The following is a 21,255-nucleotide window of genomic DNA, read 5'->3' as shown; positions in this document are numbered from 1 at the left end:
ATATAAATTTTAGTTATTAAGTTCAAAAAACCCCCTAAAGAACAACATATAAATACATACATTTTGAGCTTATCATTTGTCGAATTTCTCTCCAACTGAGCTTCATTTGTAAAATTAATCAGAAATAGATCTAAATTTCAGGTGAAACATTCATTGAAGTGAATTATTAAATCGTGAAAACTAAACACCAAATCAAATGTAAGTTGAATTTGAGCTGAGCCTAGGAGTACCCGGAAGGATTTAGGAGCTAATTTATGAAGAATTCACGCAATGAACTGCCGCACTTCTGCTGGTTTTTGGCCCACACTCTTCAAGGATTCTCAATGCTTCGATGATCCGGCGCCGCTAATTTTCCAAAAAATTCAAGCCAAAAACTAGCGGAAGTGCAGCAGTTCGTTGCGAATTCTTCATAAATTAGCTCCTAAATCCTTCCGGGTACTCCTAGGCTCAGCTCAAATTCAACTTACATTTGATTTGGTGTTTAGTTTTCACGATTTAATAATTCACTTCCAATGAATGTTTCACCTGAAATTTAGATCTATTTCTGATTAATTTTAGTAGGGGATTAGTTAGCAATTCTTCTCAAGAATTGCTAACTGATCATAAAACCTGTTAAAATTTAAAGAAACTATATCTGTTAAAACCTAGAGGGCTAGGCTAATCCCTAATTTGAAGAAAACTGAAATTCTTGATTGCCTCCCTAGGGTTCGACCCCTTACTCAAGCATTAAGGGATATATAAATTTTAGTTATTAAGTTCAAAAAACCCCCTAAAGAACAACATATAAATACATACATTTTGAGCTTATCATTTGTCGAATTTCTCTCCAACTGAGCTTCATTTGTAAAATTAATCAGAAATAGATCTAAATTTCAGGTGAAACATTCATTGGAAGTGAATTATTAAATCGTGAAAACTAAACACCAAATCAAATGTAAGTTGAATTTGAGCTGAGCCTAGGAGTACCCGGAAGGATTTAGGAGCTAATTTATGAAGAATTCACGCAATGAACTGCCGCACTTCTGCTGGTTTTTGGCCCACACTCTTCAAGGATTCTCAATGCTTCTCCAAGAAGTGTTTAAAATGTCAAGCATTCACGAACTTATCAAAAAGGCATGAGATGCCACTAAGCCATAACATAGAAGTCGAGATCTTTGATGTATGGAGAATTGGTTTTATGGGTCCATTTCCTCCAGCATTTCGAAACGAACACATTTTGGCCAACATGGACTATGTTTCTAATTGGGTCAAAGCTATACCTACTGAAATAAACGAGCATAAGGTGGTTCTGAAATTCCTTTCTGAAAACATATTGATGAAATTTGGATGCCTCCACACCCTTATTAGAGATGAAGGCCCCCATTACACAAATCAACATTTAAGAGCTCTCTTGAAGAATTATGATGTGCAACACATAGTTGCAATGCCATATCACCTGTTAGTTTAGGTGGCCAAGGAATAACCTAACCGGGGGGGGGGGGGGTAGAATTAGGTTCTCTATTTATTATACATTTTTTATTTTTAATTAGCCTAGGATTTCTCTACCTATGAAATGAGGTATAGGAAATGGGAGACACAATTATTATTTTTAGACAGCTTAGGCTAATCCTTATTGTTGTTTGGGGGTATCTGTCTCGAGGTGATGATGTGCCCTAACCATGTTTGTGTGAATGCCCCCCAAGCAAATCACTTGGAAATAGGTCTGAACAAGGATAGCAAGAAAAAGAAAAATTAGATAAAGCTTTCTTGTCCTCAACCTTGGCTTCCACGGAATGATGTCACTTGATCTACTTCAACTTGGCCCCTAAAGCCTTCTTCTTATGGCCTACAAAGAATTAACTTGACTGATCACAAAGATATAGAAATGACAATATATTTTTGAATGGTGTCTTCTCCTCAATAGCACTTAGTATGACAACTACTTAAATAGTATTCAAGACAAGGACCAATTTTATGTATTTCAACAAGAATACTTTTATCTCAAAATTTTATTCATAGATAAAGATTCATAAATATAACTATGACTTCCCTTCAACAATACCTCCTTGTTTGTGCTCATTCTTACTTCAGTCCTCTTCTCCTCCACATTTTTCTTTGGATGAAATTGTTAATTCGTGTTTGACCTTTGGTGCTTAAAACTCAAATATATTTTTCAATCCTGCACCAAATGTGATGATTCTACCTGGAACGGTTTTGTAACACAATGTCACACAACTTTTATCTCACAAAGTATTCAAAACCAAATCAGATAGATCTCTAGAGATCAATCTTTCCACATCCTTAATTTACTGCTCGATTCCTTCGTGTCCAACTTTAAACCCTTTTAACTCTTTCAACACTCAACCAAATGATGTGATTCCAAGTTCTTCAGTTTCATATAGATGTTAGAAACTATTCATATGCCTGAAAAAATCTTGAAATCAGTATAAAAGGTATGTTAAAATTTTAAGACTTATCACAAGGTCCAGGATGTGTGAATTTTGGAGGCCAGCCTTCTTTCCTTTAAATCTTGAAACAACCTGCCCCAAAAACCACGATTCCAAGTTCTATGGAATTGGATTGATTTTAATAACAAATGGCATATTCAAAGATTGCTCAAAAACTGCTTGAAACTTGCTCAAGGGATTGAGAGATCACTCAAGCTTTTGGAGTGCAATTTTCAAAGGGTGAGGAGAGGGGAGTTTGAAATTAGAGCTCAAAACTGTATGGACTTTGAAATCCAAAGCGGCATGATGATAATTTTTCAGAAGTCCAATAGTCATATGTATTGATTATGACTAATCAATATAAAAAAATTATTATTTTAATTTTGAATATTTAAATATACAATTCTGCCATAAGTTCAAAATATTTTATCAGTGCTAGAAAGTATGTTTATCTTCATGTTATAGGAAATACAAGCCATACATACATAATTTTACTTGTTCACTGTATGGTCAAACTAAGTAGCCTTTTAATATAACTAAGGCTGTTATTTTATCTTCACTTGCAATCAGTCAACTAATTGACTGAGGACCTATTATACTTTGATCACCACTCTTATTGAGACCTGAATTACTTTTATCACTCATCAAAACACACATTAAAGTATTGTGATAAAATTCCCTTAAAGCTTAATCTTCATCACCCACAATCCCATGAGCAAAAGGAAATCAGCAATTTGGAAATCACGCAACTTTAAAAATAAATTGAAAAGGCCGATGGGAATGATTGGTCATTTAAGTTAAGAAATGCAATGTGGGCATGTCACATTTTTGACTGATTTATGGTAAGTCTTGTCGTGCACCCATTAAGTTGGAACATAAAGCGTACTGGGAAATTTTGCAAAACAATATGGACTTTGGGGTTGCAAGGAAGAAACAACTTCTTCAATTTTATGAATTTTAGGAAATCAGAGATGATTCATATGAGAGTGCCAAAACATACATTTTATCATGAACTTTCATTCTATTTTTTTATCAAGAAATATTTTTAAGATAAACAATCGATTTTGGCTCTCAAATCTCACTTCAAACTATTCCCACGAAAGCTCAGATTGATATGGGATGGCCCATACACAATATGCACATTACTAATAAAAGACAACAAAAAGGAAAAACCTCAAGTAAATGGGCAAGGGCTTAAGCCATACGTGGAAGGAGACATGTTGCCACCTGAAGACCTAATTAATTACATCCTTCATATAAAGAGCTAGCCCCAAATAAGGGAAAATTTTATTTCTTTTAAATGAATTCACTTGGTTTATAATTTCCGTTCTTTTCCAATAAAATGCTGAGGAGGTGAATCTCAGAGATTCATCATGTGTCCTCAACTGCCTCGACCATGGAGCTGCCAACCCCATTTTGAAATCAAGGCACAAAACATCTTGGTTTTACCCCCACTATTCTCCAAAGGTTAGATTTTACATATATTTTACAAGGTTAATTGGTGTATAGGGGTATATGATCTAATTTCACTCATGATGCATGAATCGTCATATCAGCTTTTATGCTACATACTAGCTGTCATTTTTAAACCCCCAAGCCAACTATTTCTTGGATGTAGAGTGAACAAGAAATATAGCATCTTTGGAATAGTGTGGCGAACCACCAAAGAAGGGAGAGGGGTGAAGCTCGGAACCTATCACCTCTATCATGATCAAAATTCCTTGGTATCTCATTTGAGAGTAGATACTAAGTCAGTGTGTGACAGGTAAGTCCAAATTTTGAGTTTAAATGTTGGTGTTTTAATTCAGACTTAACTAACAATATTTATAAAAATTTCCACTTAAATACTCTGTAATTAATATAGGTCAAATAAGGGGTCGATCCACATAGAGGAAGAAATTTAATTTCAAAATGTTCTCAAGCTTAGAATGAAGGAAATGAATTTAAAAGTGAAAAATATAATTTCTGAGATTTTTATGGACTTTTTGTAAATGATCTGCATGGATACCTGAATGCTATTATACCTAAATGCCAGTCAGGTTGATTCATGTCACAGTTGTATAAGTGATCCACTAGCATGAGACACCAAGGACACCACGTGAATGGACAATTACATTTTAACTTCATATGGTTTCCTATGATTTTAAATTAAGCAACAATACAAAGAAAAACACTAAAAATATTTTACGCTAATTTTTTTAATTAACACCAGAAATGAAAAATAAATATTTTGAAGATTTTCTGGAATTTAATTTACACCAAAAACCAGTAGAAATATTTAAAACGAGAGTTAGATTTTTTTTAGATGTTAAAATCACTAGAAATTGATCATAATAATTTTAGGGATTGTTCCTGATTTTTTCAGATTTTTGAATGCAGAAAATATTTTTTCCTAATGTTTCCTATTTTTTTGTAATTTGAAATGCAGAAAATGAGGAAAGTACATGCTTCGGCGATTGCTGGCTGTAGAGGAGGTAGGCAGTAGCAGCTAGGCGACGGCGGCAGCAGTGGCAGATTATTTAGGCCTTAGGGTCAGCGAGCCCCATCCCGGTCTGTTTAGGCTGGCCTTAGTGGGTCGGCCCAATAAGGATCAGCCCAATTTGGCTAGGTCAGGACTTAGCCAAATGCAGCCCAATTGGACTTGACCCAATAGGGTCAGGACTTAGCTGATTTGGCTAAGTCCTGCACACAGCACTCATATGCCCTGCGATCGCGCCACTACATGCACGCGGTCTGGCGGGCAGAGGGGTGTTCCTGCCGCACAAGCGCTGCATGGCACCGCTTACCAACGCATGATGGCGGTGGCAAGGGGGAAAATAAGTTTTTTAAAGGATAAAACTGATTTTTTAATGGGATTTTTTTGGGGGTTTGAAATGGAAGTGATTGAGGATCTAGGAAGATATAGGGTTGAATTTTAGAAAGATAAAGAAACGAGTTTAGAGAAATGAAATGACTGAAATGAAGACATAGAGAGAGAAAATGAAGAGAGAGTATAGGAGTTCGAAATGGGAATTGAAGGTGTAAATGAGGGATATTTTTTATGAAATTTTGAGGGGATGAAATAGTGATATGGATGAAGGTCTAGAGAGAGAAAGAGTTGATTATAGAGAGATACAATAGGGAAAATGAGTGTTTAGAGTGAGAGAGTGATGATTTTAAAGGGGAAATGGATGGATAATGATGGGAAAATGGAAATATAAGTTCCTCAAACTTCAGTGCATGCTTAATGAGCCCTCAATGCTTCCTCTCAAGTCTGTATCCTTATATTTTGCCAGGATCAGGCATTTTTAATGGAAACAAGAGTTGAGGTTGAGTGAAAACTTCAATAAACTTACATCAAGTAGTTTGAGCAACCTGGATTCTAAAATATGCCTTGTCGTGCTGGCCAGCCACTTGCTAGAGCACGTCCAGAATGAGTAGAGATGAGGGAGAAAAGGAGTATTTATACATAGAAATAATTACTAAAATACCCCTTTGGGCATTCTCCATTATCTTTTTGTGCCATTTTGCCTCTTTTCTCAATAGGTTGAGAGCTTCCCCCTTGTGATCTTCAGCTTCTCTCTTTCTAAGGCTTTTGAGAGCCTAGTGGGCACGTAATGGCCCATCTTCCTCAGATATCTCTTTTGAAGGTCCACAACTCCACTTGATCCTTTCAAGCTGCTTTTGAGAATCACTAAGCTCCCAAATATTCTCCAATTCCCTAAGAATTGTATCTTCTCATTCCTGTAATTTTCTGCACATTGGGAACTATAAAATACTCATCAGTAATATAACTGCTTGACTTCAGTGAAGTCAAGGAAGTTAGTGGAAAATAAGCATAATGTACAAAAATTGGAATTTCTAGCTAATGCATAAATATTTAGTTAATTCAAATAATAACACGATAAATTCTAAATTACTAATACCAAAACACCTAAAATGTATGGAGATATACATGAATTTGTCATTTTATCAGTGACTCACTGTACTACCTAGTGGATCAACATGACCAATCAAAAACTTGAAGACCACTCTCCAGTCACTAATTCTGACCCAATAGCTTTGAGTTGTACTGCAAATCTATTGGCCCATGCCCAAGAATACACGCATATCTTCGTCTTAGCCCAAAATAGTGAAATATTAGTGTAATAAGCAGGATCTGGAGTAAGGCCCAAAGAAGTGTGTGATCTCTATGCCTTATGTTTTCAACCCAACAAAAGCATAAGCCAAAGCAAATTATGAAGGGGAAAGTAAAAAAAATGTTTTTTGAGAGGCATCTAGGTTATTCGTTCACATTTTCTCAAATAGAGTGGCCAATAGTATGTGTGCTCATCAAAATAGTGGGATCAACAGATGTTGGTTAATACCAAAAGAGAAGAGTGAGATTCAAATCTTATTTCGAATGCAAAAGAAGATCATAGAGAACTCCACTCTACAATAGCCCCAAGTGAACAAAGAGACCAATATGTGATGAGAAAACCCTCCATCATAATCCTCATTTCAAAGGATTTCACCCAATTAAGGGAGAACTAGACTTGAAATTCAACATACATAAAAAGAAAAAAAATGGCTCGGTTATGAATCATTACTATAAGGGACTAGTAATGTTTAAGTAGGGGGTATATGATGAACGTAAAATGAGTCATGAAAACATACTCATCTTAAGATCATTTTTGGATTAATTTAATGATATAATCTTCATTTAGATAAGTATCTTCATTTCATGAATTAAATGGGCCATTTAAAAAATATATTTCAATTTAACTTTGTACATAATTTGCAATCCCATCAATTCTTACAGAAATTCTGCTTAATACATAATAAAATTTTATGAATTTAATTCTACTCTATAGTATGTTAGTTTATATTTTTCAAGGATGAAATAAAATTGCAGAAGGAAATAAAGAGAGACTGATGCAAGAAGAAATAAACATAAAATATTTGGTTTTTAAGTGAGTCACTTGAGGCTGTTACCTGCGCACCAACACTCAAACCACTACAGGTTGGCGAGCGCAAAGTGCTCAAGCCTAACCATTGTTGGGTGCTGCCATGTGCACAGCACATGGGAAGGCATCATAAGTCACACACTAATGTCCAAAGGAGGCCCACATAGTTGGCACATCATCAGTAGGCCCAAGTCAAGAGAGTGCAGCACTTACACACACATGGAACAAAAAGGTATCTTGATTCAATTAGCAATTTTGATTGTCATTGATTTGGAATTTCATATCTCAAACTTTTTGATATGTGATTGCCAAAAATAGTCTCATCAAGCTTCACACCGGTCAGGGTCAATAAAAGAGGAACCGGTTCACAGCCCAACATGTTGCAATCATAAACAAATAAGAATGAAACCATGATCGGGCTTTGAATATACCTTGCCTGAAGCCCAAGTCATAATGGGCTGAATCATAAGTCGTTTTTTACTCCTAGCTGTCTCATCTTCCTGCAAAAGATCAGATAGTTTGCCTTAGATCGAAAAACTCTTTTCAATTATTTTTTAGGCGTCTAATTAGACACGATGCCAAACAGGGACATCCAACGGGGCATCCAACGACTAGGGGCAGATACATCATATACACCCCTAGCCGTCATTCTCCTCTGGCTGGACAATAGTTTTCGGCTGAGGGGACCACCATAGGCCATCTAACAGCTTGTGGGGACCTCCAGGACTGGTCCACACCCTCTACGATAACGGGGGACATTACCAGGCCTTCTAAAGGGCTTGATGACCCCCCAGTTTGCTTCTTCCAACCTGTACACATAGGGTAGTGAGGCAAGCAAGGTGAGGGTGACACTTCTCCAATGGCTCCAAGCGTTCAAGACGAGGGCATGGAGAGTAGAGGAAGACCAAGATCTGCACTAGTACAGGGGAAGACAAGCAGGGACACATACCAAAGTTAGGGGGTGGTGATTGACACCCCTACTATTGGGGCATTCTGTCAAACATGTATAGTAAATTGAGTAATTTCCCAATTTTATCTTATTTTTCCTTTTATTTTATTTGATAAAATTTATTTTAAAATATTATCATCTTATCTTCTTCATTCTTACACTTATCTCTATATCTATAATCACCTCGCCCAATAAATATTTTGATACCCCTTTCTTCTTCATCGAACATTTTAGTAAAATGAATACTCCCACTATCTCCCATCATAATCACACTACTTCACTATTAGATCATCTTATCTTTCTTCAATATTTAATTAAAACTCTATAGATAATTCTGCTACTGCATATATTAATGTGATCCTATCTCTTATATCTATGAAAATATTACCCCTAAAGTAATATAAATAATTTATTATATTATCTCTCCCTATTTCCTGGTCTCCCTAACACCATCCAATATTACTTATTATTACATGATATATTAAATTCTTTCTCCTTATAATTACCTTCTCCCACTTACTAATCACTTATCTTATACCCTTTCACTATCTTTATTATTATTACTACCCCTCTTTTATATTATTTACCTTATATACTTAATTCCTCTAATCTCTCATTTTATCATCTTATTTTATCCAATCCTAACTTAAGTATTAGATTCACCTCTAAAAGCCAGTATTTGTGGAGACGACCTCACTCCTACTTTACCTTTTTTGTGAGTTTTCTATAATTATTAATTTTATTTTATTTAGGCAAATTAATTTTTCATTGACATAAAATTAATGCTGTAATTTTCCTCCATCAATGTTCCTTTTATGATGTTTATGCACTATAAATGGAAACATGGTAAATACATGAATTTATGTTTATAAATGAATCTATAAGCTAAATCAAACTATGAGTCAAAGGAAAAGACTTGTAATATTAAAGCATGTATTTATAAATTCTTCTATTGCAAACATGATATGGAAGCACATGTGTTGTCCTCAAGGATATACTACCATGAAATAAAATAAAGATGTAAAATTAAGAAAAAATAGTAAAAAAAATTCATTATTTTTTTATTTAGTTTGAAACTTTTGGTATGAATTAAATTTAACATTAAAGTTAAAATATAAAATTAATAGTATAAAATTAAAAAAATGTTAAATAAGTGAATTTTAGGAAGCCTTGTAAGCAAGAATTTAACATTTTCCACAGTAGAATGTATATAGAATGTTAGAAGAATCCAGGTGAGTATTGACAAACACTTATTTACCATTCTCGACTAAAATTAAAATACTATAGAGCCATGTTCATACTTTTTTTTTCTGAATGGGGTATTAGATCTAAAATTCAACTTCAATGGGAATATCTTTCCTAAACTCATAACATTAAGTATTTTAGTAGTGATCACATTTTCTCTCTTGATACATCAATCGCATAAAAGTTTCATATTTATTTGATATATCCTTATATTCTCACAAGCTATATGTGGTAGTTATCAAAAGTATCGAAGACATAAGGATGTATTACTCTTTATTTTAGATATACATGTTTAATTACATTATTTTATATTTGACAGTCGAATGCCAATATTATTCACAAATGATCATATATTTAAAATGCCTGATGGAATCTCATAATCATTCCTATACTCCATAGTTCATTAATAAACTTTTTTTGCCAATATTTTCCTAAATACCACTGTGGTCAGTCCATGTCATATAATAGTCATATTCTATTGTAATATTGTAGTAGAAATAATTGGATCCCGTTAATTAGTATATAATTTAAAGCTTAGCACCACCATTCAGTAAGGTGTGATTATCTCATGAACATTAGATGGCTGCATCACAATGTCACATTCAATAGTCATATTCTATTGAATGCTTTATGATGGCATGATAACATATATATACTGTTGGAGGCTTCTAACTAAAATAATTAAGAGGAATTGTGTGCACCACAAAAAAACTTACTAATGTTCTCATGAATCATACAATATGACATTTGTGATCCATCAAAATTCATCCAAAAAACTTGCTTCATAGTCATTATGATAGTAATGTGCTAGAATCAACATTTGATACAAAATTGGATTATATTAAACATTTAATGTTTGTTGACCTTGTTTCTCCTAGTTTTGATAAATTTTTAATTATACATCCAAAACTTATAGGGCAGTCTAAATTTATTATATGGAATGTAGGATGCCAAAATATAACCTTTAGAACATCATTTATGGAGCTTTTAGAATTAATTCATGGGATTTCAAGTTATGAATGAAGTCTGGAAATTTTTACTTTCAAGCATTCTATGATTTTCTGCAAGTTTCTTGAGAGTATTTTCTCAAAGAAAATTACTTATTTTTATGAACATTTAGGTAGGTTTAAGACGGAGGGGTTACTGAAACAAGTTTTCATTTAATTGACAATAATGCTTGTGATTCATGAGAATATTAGTCTTAGCTTACATGAAAAGTAATTTTCAATACTTCTCCAACACAATTCATTATTTCTCACGACCCATTTCTCCTACCACTACTTTTATCAGAAACATCTATTTTTAAAATCACATATATCTTCTGCCATCCCAAATGAATGGTATTTGGAGAAAACATGTACTTTCCCAATAAAAACAACTCAGGGACGTGGTCTTGACAGATTCATGTACTATATATATGATTCATGATGAACTCGTATTTAATAAACCAATTTATCAATTTTAGATGATCAATTATTTGTTTGCCCGCAATTTTTGTTTAAATATAAAAAAACGTGGCCCATGATGTACCACTCAAACTTCACACTCAAGTTTATAAACCAATTTCGTTTAAAATTTGTATATTTTTAAATGACAGAGCTTGCATACGTGGGACTAATCATGATTAAGTATTGAAATTTATCGAAAGACAATATTTATGAAATAACTTGTCACCTCCTCAAAGATAATGTAGATCATTAATCTTGATGTATAAATCAGACAATATATATATATATATATTGGACATAAAAATTAAAAATCCCTTATGCCTTTTTGGGCAATATATTATTTAACCTTAAATCCCTATCAATATGTATCCTTTTATTTCGAAAACCGAAGAATCTACACAAATATAATTGATCAAACACAATTAGTGACACTATCCAAAACCAAAATAAATGTTTCATGTTTTCATTTCAACACATGGAGCTATGCTCTCTCTATTTGTCCCCAGCACATCTTAAATTTTGCATATATTTTTAAATTTTGCATTTGTTTTATGTCTAATAATTTTTTTGGAATTTGAGATGAAAATAATGTGAACATCAAGGAGATCAAATATTTTTAAAACAAAAAAAAAACTAGTCATTTGGTAGAAAAAGATAAAAAGAAAAACCAAGTGTTCACCTAGAGAAAATAATCTAAGAAAGTGGGCATTTGTAATCTTATAAATTAATGTATAGGATGAATGACAGGAAACATTCACAAATGAATATGATGGAAATGAAACACTGCCTGTTCAGCCATCCATTTAGAGGATTCATCCTTGTCTCGGTTGTCATCCCTCCACATTTCATCATCACCACCATTCTATTATCAGTCTCATCCACTCATACATCCGTCACTCCTGCCCACTCTTTCCTTCTTAGTCTTCTGTCCGTAATCAGTAATCCATCATCTCTGAAATATAACTAATGTCTAATGACAGAAATGACTTCATATAGTCCTCCGTCTACCAGTGCAATGAAAGACGGTTGCCAGATTGGGACAAAACAGATGATGATTTGTAATCACTAATCCATCATCTCAGACATATAACTGATGACTAATGACAGAAATGACTTCATACAGTCCTTTGTCTACCAGTGCAACGGAAGACGGTTGCAAGATTGGGATGAAACGATGACGATTCATCATCCTTCCCCCAATTCTAATACTAAACCCCAATATAAAACCACAGTAGTAACCCAGCCCTAGACATGGTTGTTCTGTTCTGTTCATTTGAAACAAAAAAAAAATTCGCACGAAAGAACCGCACGGGGCCTTGTTCTTTGTTCTGTTCTTTTTTTGTGCAAAGACAAACAAAATTCTCACATTCGAACAAAATTTGCCCATTCGCACCGAGGTCTGTGCGATGATTTGTTTGAATTTGATATTGAACAGAACGAACAATTCTCACAAATTGCCTCAAAAGGAACCGAACAACCATGTCTACCCAGCCCTCTTGCCTATTGAGCCAATTGAGCCAATTGGGCCAACTGGGCTTTCCAATTTAAAAATCAATCAGCCATAACATACACTCTCACAGAGATATACTTATATCCTTCCAAGAGACCCCACCTCTCCCTCAGTTCTTCATCTCTCTCTCTCTCTATATCTCTCTTTTCCCTCTCCTTCCCCTCTCTCTATCTCTCTCCTCTCGCAGGGAAACATGCCTCCGAGGAAGGCAGTCGGGGCGACGAAGAAGATCGCCAAGACGACTCGAGCGGCTACTCGCCGAACAACTGCTCAAAATGCCGCTTTGGAGGTGGCAGCCGAGGAGACAATCGCAGAAAACCCTACAAACGAGCCGGCGGCGCAAAACCCTACCGGCGAAAACGTCGAAGTTGCCCAGAAAACCCTCAACGACGGAGCTTCTTCTTCCTCTGTTCTAGAACCGTGTTCTATCGCCGCCCGGAATGGGCCTTCAGATGAGCTCAATCCAGAGTCCGGAGATGTACCCATCAAGGCATTACCTCCAAGAACCACCAAGAAGATCGTTCGCAAGGTCACAAGGAAGGTTCCTGTTAGAGTCGCGAAGAAAACAGAGGAATCTGTTGTTGTAGAAAAGGAGAAAGAGCCCGATTCTGAACCTCCCCGGGAGGAGAATGCTGACCCGGATCTTGGAAAAGCTCAACAAGTTGAGAAGAAGGTGAGGAAAGTTAAGAAAGTTGTGATTGTGAAGAAGTATGTGAAGAAACCGAAGGTTGCGGTGGAGGATGTGAAGGTAGAAGAAGTGGAAGGTTCCCGAGGTGGTGAGAATGAAGAGATTAGGAACGAGGATATGGGCACCAGTGGGGAGTTGATGGGATTGACGGAGTGCCAGAAACGAAGAAAGATGGAGATTTTTGTTGGTGGGTTGCACAAGGATGCGAAGGAGGAGGATTTGAGGGAGGTTTTTGGGAAAGTGGGAGAGATTGTGGAGGTTCGGTTGATGATCGATGCAAGGACGGGTAAGAACAAGGGGTATGCTTTCTTGAGGTATGCCACGCCGGCCCAGGCGAAACGAGCAGTCAATGAGTTATCTAAAGCCGAGGTATTTTCTCTCTATTTCTTTGGCATTGGTTGTTTTTGGTAATATTTGGAACTTTAATTTCTGCTTACTAGATGGGAACTAATCGTGATTTGAATCAGCCGCCTCTGAGATTGATTTTTAGGATGTGTTGTTCAGGATTTAGGGTTTCTATGTTTACGGATAGGAATTTTTGGGTTAGGGTTTACGCCACGCCAGCCAAGGTGAAAATGGGCAGTCGCTGAATTTTATTAAAGTCGAGATATTTTCTTTTTCCTTGGTATTGTTTGTTTTTGAAGTCTGAGGAATCATAACTTTTCTTCAGAATAAAAAAAAAAAACTTGTTTACTGTGCAAAAGCGATCAGCTGCCTCTGAGATATAGGTTTAGGGCTCTAAAGTTTAAAATTTCAGAGTTTGGGTGTTGGATCTGGGGTCAGGGTTTACATTTTTATGATTAAGCGCAGGTATTTGCTCTTTATTTCCTAGGCATTGCTGGGTTGTTAGTCTGAGGAATCGCAACTTTTTCAGATAAAACATAAAGATTTGTGATTTGTACTGTGAAAGAAGTGATCAGCCAGGGTTTAAGGTGTCGGGTGTAGGGTTCTGGAGTTCAAGAATAAGGAATCAGGGTCTAGAGTTTTAAGGCTTACAATTCGGTTTTAGGGTTTCGAGGATTAGGGTTTAGAATTGGGGGTTTAGGGTTTATGGTTTCGAATTTTAGAAATATGTCTTAGGGTTTAATGTTTTGAGGGTTTATAGATCTCTGGGCCTTTAAATCTATTTTCAGCTGAAGCTCTGTGCCATATGTTGGCAATGCTCGATTCTGAATGAGGTCGCCGTCAAATTTGGTTTTAGACATCTGTCATAGTATACTCAAATCGGGCAAAAAAAATGGAGATAAATGTCCCAGATAATAATCCGAACTGGTCAGCGTAATTGGCACCTTGATAATATTTCTTGACTGTAGACGTTAAACTGCTATACATATTTCAGAAATTTTTACTTTTACTCAGGATTTTTTGGATGAAGAATATTAGAATGTAATGCGCTACTTCTCATGTTCTGTAGTACTTTCAATGGCACATCCAGTGAATGAAGCAATTCAAAATTCAAATTAATTCTTTGTGAACCCCATGAAACTAGTGGGGAGCTGTTATTGTGATAACTAGTGTGGTTTATTTCATCTATCTGTTTCTTTTATCTTTTATTTCTTTCTGAAATATGAAAATCCTACGGTTATATTTTCTTGACAATTTAGTGAAAGTATTTTAGTTGTAAATATACAGTATTTTCCTTTAATATATCTGGAATTAGGTTTTTACTGGATGAAACACACGGTCTCCGTATTCTCCTATGTATTTGAGTTTCGTCTGGTACAAATTTAGTCTAAGGCCTGTATTTATGTGATCTCATGCAATGTATTATTAATAAAACTGAAAATCGAAATTTTCTAGGCAGTCCTCCATGCCTGAAATAAGAAGGGTATTTTTGGGGCAGCTCTTCGTGAGCAAATTTTTGTCGTTGGGATTTTGAAAATCATATACAATCTTTTAAAAAATTTCAGTGAAAGAAAATTTCAATGATATATCTACTATTACTATCCTTTTATTAATCTGAAATTTGGTTTTTACAGTATAAAATACTCGACTACTGTATTATTAATGTCACTATGGTTTATATTCTTTCTTTTTATCGTTTCCTTTTTCAAATTTAGGTTTGTGGGAAGCAGTGTGCGGCGGCAGCTCTTGAGGGCAACGACACATTATACCTCGGAAACATCGACAGGAAGTGGAAGAAAGAAGATGTGAATTTCCTTTTTTCTGAGTTTCTCAGACTTGATTTTATGTTCCGAAATTTATTTTATTTTACATTTTTTGCAGATTTCCAAGATATTGCATGGGATTGGAATCGATAAGATTGACTCACTGACACTAATGCCCGATCCCAAAGATCCTGACTCCAATCGCGGCTTTGCCTTTCTTGATTTTGAGACAAATAGAGAAGCACAAGTTGCTTTTAAGAAACTCCAGAATAAAGATGCTTTTGGTGAAGGACGCATTCTCAAGGTTGCTTGGGCTGAACCGTATAATGAACCAGATGAAGAAGAGTTGGAGAAGGTAGCTTTCATTGTATAATAAATCTTCAAGGATATTAAATTACCTGTTAATTTTTACGTTTCATTGGAACTGCAAAGAGATATACTCTTGTGCTGAATTTCATTTTTAAACATTTTCTTCATCATTAGCGCGGAATTTAATTTTTTGTAATTTTTAATTGTCTTTATTCAGGTAAAAGCTGTTTTTGTAGAAGGTGTTCCGGATTCTTGGGATGAGAATCTTGTCAGGGAGTGCTTTGCAAAGTATGGAGATGTTGAAAAAATTGCACTTTCTCGGAATATGCTGTCAGCAAAAAGAAAGGACTACGCGTTTGTTAACTTCTCCACTCGGGAAGCTGCCCTTTCCTGCGTCGAGTTGTTTGATAAAGATCCAAGTGCTATTGGCTCACAGGTTCTCGATTATAAATACACATTTTTTTTTGAAGTTATAAATACATATTTTATATCGTGTAACTTCTTTATAAATGTAATAATTTGCTTTCTTGCTTGCCAGGCTAATCTGAAAGTTTCGATTGCCAAGCCCATACAAAAAAGCAAGAAAAATAAAGCAGTTTCAAGAACAAGCGAAAGAGACAGTTTCATGGGCAGACCAGCGCCTACTAGGCACCAGTCCTCTCGCTCGTCAAGTTTGTCTTCTTTTTCTTGGTTATTTTTGTCATTCTAATATTTTCCTGTAAGGGCATTTTTTTCAAGTTCTTGAAAATTTGACCCGTAAAACCATTCTATCTTGGTTTTATCTTTCCGTTATTTTGCCTATTATTTTTGGTGGTTATAATCTTGCTCTCTTTTGCTTCTTATCTACTTATATTCTTGACACCTTGCTACGGACTTCAGCGTCCATTACCGTCCCTAACTGAATACTAAAATATCACATGACATGGTATTTATTGTAACCGCAAATCAAAATTATCTTCCTGACACCAGATGCCTGAAGAGTGAGAACCCCATGTTTGTCTAAATTCGAAATTTTCACCATCGAATTATCGTTTGGTTTTGACGTTAATGTCATTTTGAGTTGCCTTCATTTTTTGTGTTTTAAAATTTCTGTCGAGAGTGAGATCCTCTCACAATTTGCAAGACCATGGTCGGTTTGATGAGATTTCCCATTTTAAAGATATTTCCTCATTTCCAGGAAAAAAACTTTATTGTTTAAGTGTGTAATTTTGGAAACTACTCTTTCATTGTTCGCCCCTGGATCCTGCAGTCAGTTAATAGCCACAATGAATAAATGTTTGCCATGTTATAGATTGCAGAAGAACACCATTATAATATTTAATATATGTTTTTAATCTGGAGAATCTGTAGGTGGCCCGAAGGCAAAGAACTCCATGCAAGGGCAACCATCGAAGGGTAGACGTGTCAACATCCGAGAAGACAATGGCTCTAGTTATCGTGACTTTCCTCATATTCCTAGAGAGCGTGCGAGTTGGAGGGAAATGAATTACCCCAGAGGTAAGTCATCTTTGTTTGTTCTCATGGAACAGATACCAATAATTTGGTATGCTAAACTTATATTTCTCCGGGTGGGTCTCTTTTCTGTAGCAAATTGTTTTCTTTTCTCTTATATGCCTTCCAGGGTTAGTTTCTTGGCAAAAGAAAAGACTTTTCTTCTATATACCTACAATAAATCAGATCTACTGTATTGTAAACTTTTTTTTGAAAACATACTGTATTGTAAACTTCTGGATAGAGTTCCTTAATTCGGGATAAACTTTTGGATAAAGTTCGTTGTTTTTGTTTTAAGTTCCCTTATATTCTGGGTAATGACAGCTAGCAAGATAAGTTGTGTTTACGCATCAAATCATGAAAAATAGTAGTTGAGTGTCGTTATTTTTAGTACCAAACATTGAAAATGAGGGATTTTTTTAATAGGTGGGTATTACACGGACTCAATTAGTCAGGGCTCAATGGGAGAATTTCACAAGGTTTGAAAAATTGAAGATACAGATGAAGAAATTATATGTGGAAAAATAAAAATGGCAGAACCCTCGAAGAAGAAAGAGATGCCGTGTATGAATCTCGCACATATTCTTATGAATGATGTCATCGTGGGTAAATTATTCGTTGAATAACTTGTAAACCCAATAGAGATACAAAATAATTGACGGATATTCGTTTGAAATAATCCTATAATGAGTTCCCTCCGTACATTTATAGTTTATGAATTTTGCTGATCGTCAGTCTCAACTCTAGAATACTGATGAGATGTTCATTTGGCCAGAACCTGATGTTCCCGATTATGGAATATCACCACGTGGAGGGAAGCGAACACGATATGCCCTGGTAGCTTTTCCGAATTGGACATATCCCCGTTCTTTTGATGCAGTATCATAATGTCAATGCTTTTACTTATTTCCTGTAGGAAGAGGATATGAACTATGACGAATACAGGACATATCCCCGTTCCCGGATGGATGTCCCTTATCCGGGTACAAGCCCAAGGTTGTTTCTTCTGCCCTGTGACATTTCCGCTTCAATTGCTTTCTAGATATTTCCACATTTTTTGCTTCCCCACAGTCTTATGGATTAGGGCTCGGGTGTGATTGTATCATTTGTGCGTTGTTGTTTGTGTCATCACAGCCATATGGTTTTTGGTTAAGGGTTTCTGGTTTGATTGTGACATTATTTTAACAGCCTTCTAGATATTTACGCATTGTTGTTTGCTTCTTCATGGCCTTATGGTTTAGGTTATTGGGTGCAGTTATGTAGTAGACACTTTGGAGTTAATTTCTTGTTTTATTTTTTTCAGCTATGGCTCTTTTCCCCATAATGGGGGAGGGTATGATTACTACCATCGGCCAAGTTATGATCAGTATGGAGTGGGTATGATTCTGAGAATATATTAATGACTTGTGAACGGTTCATTCAGAATGATTTTATCTTGATACGAAGTCCCTATTTACAGGGCCCAGCTACGGAGGGACACTTGACGTTCCATACCAGGCATGTTCATTTATCTTGAGTTGAATAAAATAAAACTATGCATTCCGGTCTTTTTTCACTAATCAGGACAAAATATTAATATCTTGGAAAAAAAAACTAGGGTCCTGTTTCATCAATGACGTATCCAATTCCCCAGAGCAATCATTCTCGTCAGCATTGTCATCTGGTTTTCAAGAGCCTTGTCATCTTCATCATCATCAATTGGTTTACTGGCGAAAATAGAGCACGGACTATGTCGTCAGTCATTGTCATTATCGTCCAGTTTCCGAGGGTAGTCGTCATCAGTATCATCTATAAGTTGAATTTATCAGTGTCATTAACATTCGTCCAAGTAACAGTGACAAGATTGAAACAAATGGATGATGATGACAATAAGACTTCGTCATCGTCAACCAACTCCTGAAGAAACTGCAAACGAAGTGTATAGTTTGTCTTATACTGTGACATAGTTAGAGCCAACCATTTCGTTTTCTAGTCAAAGAAGACATTCCTTTCTTCCCATAATGATACTTCTGTACTTTCTTTCCAGTATCCACCATATGGGAGATCAGGAAATCCTCCTTACAGGGCTGGTCCTTACACAAGATGTAAGTGTTTTAACATTCTTTTTACTCCCTTGAACTACTGATATTTGTCGAATCTTTCCATGGGTAATTTCTTCTTCATTAATTAGGAAAATCTTGGAGCTTTCTGGAGGATGATGCCCAATGAAAGAATTCATGTATCTAGGGGAAGGAGAGAACTATCAAGTGCATAAAGCCAAGTATTATATTGAGTCCCCTTGAGTTGCTTACTGGATGGCATTTTCCTTGGTGGCAATCTTTTGTCTGTTTCTTGCTGTTGATTAATCCTCAGTCGATCATACTTTGTTAACATTAGGATTAAGTGGAGCTGGATGAAGGTAGGAGGTTCGATGGTTTGGGGCGGGGGCAAAGTTAGTTTTGTACAAGGAGTTATTTTATCACCCTGAGATCTTTATTTACATTAAGCTTTAGTTTGTTTTCACCCTGACATTTGACGTTCTCCGCCTAGCTTGAACGGCGTCTTGTACAAATGGTTTGGTTTTTTTGGATGAAATTAGAATCAAGTAAATCACTGGCTTTATGTTATAAAAATTCTTCACTTGAAGCTTGATCTCTCTATTTTTTTAAGTTCTTATCCTTAATTGTGCTATACTTTTTTTCTTCTGTAGCGTCATTTTCACGGCTCACATCTTATTAAATAATTTCGGTTTTCAGTTATTCAATATTTTCTTAAAGCATCTGTCCAACGATTTATTTCATCATTCTCATCAAATGTGCAATCTTGCAAATCTGTTAAACTAATAAAACAGTGACTGCCATTTGACTTTCGTTGCACTTGTTCTTTATTGGACCCCGGACAGGTAGAATCATTTCAGTGATGCGTTAAACTGAACTAGCTGTCCCATATTCTTATTCTTATTTGGATTCAATTTTGTGTCATATGATGTAATATTCATCATTATTTTAAATTTATATTTTGCCTTGTTTATTACACTACATTTTCACTTCAATCTCTGTTTCCATCTATAGTGGAAATATATTGTTAAGAATTATTTCAATGGGAAACATCTTTTAAATTATAATTAAGTATTCCTTTCAGTCTAGTGATTCTTTTCAGTGTTTTGTTCAACAAATGACTCTTTCAATTGTTTCCAGCCTACCTTAGCAAGTTTTCTGCCATTGATTCTTCTTCATTCTGGTTCCAATTAAGTTTTAAATTTTTAGAGACTTTGGTTATACGACAAATAAAGTAAGTTTGTTCAGCTATGAGATGAGATTTTTCTTGTTATCTACGTAACTGATATGTCCTTGTATTCCTGGTGAATGGCCACTCATCACACTTTTCATCATTATGTTCCATGATACTTCTATTTGCTATCTGATAGCATGCTTATAATCATCATATTCATGCATATAGATTTATTATTAGTGGATATTTTCATTGGAATTAGTCACTTCAATGCATTATAGATACATTTCCTGAGTCATTGAGATTGGACACTTCGATATGAACTTTTATTAAATTAATTAATCACCATTGAATTGATCCACATTGATGCATTCCTTTCAAATTTCCCAAGTCATCTACATGCACGTTTTTATATATTATATATTAAGCCTGAAAGGCTTCATTGAAGTCAAGTAGACTACTACTCTTGAATTTATTCAAGCGCCAAACTTAGATCTAAAAGATCAAATGGTTAAATGCATAAATGTATTACATGAGTATTATTAAACTTGTTTCATCCTCCTTTCACCAACTCAACATATTTCACTCTTTTAAAAGTTTTAGTCTGATCGACGTTGACCTGCTCATTGGTACATTTTTTTAAGAAAGGACAGACGAAAAAGATCAAATAGAGTCATTTTAGATCCAAAGTCAAAAAGGGCCAAACAAAACCATGATTCTTATGGACTGACCCAAATACATGAAACAAACAGGAGGGGGAATCCGGCCACCTTGATTTATATATCTATAATTTATTGAGGTGAAAGCAGATCCAAGATCCATTTAATGGTGGGGATATATTTGGAGATGGCTTAGATCTGAGATATTTATCTTGTTTGAAATTATCAAGGCTTGGATAGGCATACCAACCATCTAGAAAAGTGTTTTATCCTGTGATCTTCAGAGT

At 35.4% G+C, this 21,255-nt stretch overlaps 1 protein-coding gene across 1 annotated transcript; it reads left to right on the top strand.

Annotated features, from left to right (window-relative positions):
• Positions 1-12,614: 12,614 nt before the first annotated feature.
• Positions 12,615-19,724, top strand: LOC144706467 (uncharacterized). The gene is made up of 12 exons (XM_078579435.1): positions 12,615-13,560; positions 15,252-15,341; positions 15,418-15,654; positions 15,826-16,044; positions 16,147-16,279; positions 16,959-17,105; positions 17,875-17,936; positions 18,016-18,095; positions 18,403-18,476; positions 18,559-18,596; positions 19,126-19,183; positions 19,270-19,724. Coding segments are annotated over exons 1-12 (2,004 nt in total). The 5' UTR covers positions 12,615-12,696; the 3' UTR covers positions 19,272-19,724.
• The last annotated feature ends 1,531 nt before the right edge of the window (positions 19,725-21,255 follow it).

Source organism: Wolffia australiana, chromosome 8 (genome assembly GCF_029677425.1).
Source record: "Wolffia australiana isolate 7733 chromosome 8, ASM2967742v1".
Taxonomy (NCBI): Eukaryota; Viridiplantae; Streptophyta; class Magnoliopsida; order Alismatales; family Araceae; genus Wolffia; species Wolffia australiana.
The sequence above is the reverse complement of the archived record's forward strand: the minus strand, read 5'-3'. Positions and strand labels throughout refer to the sequence as shown.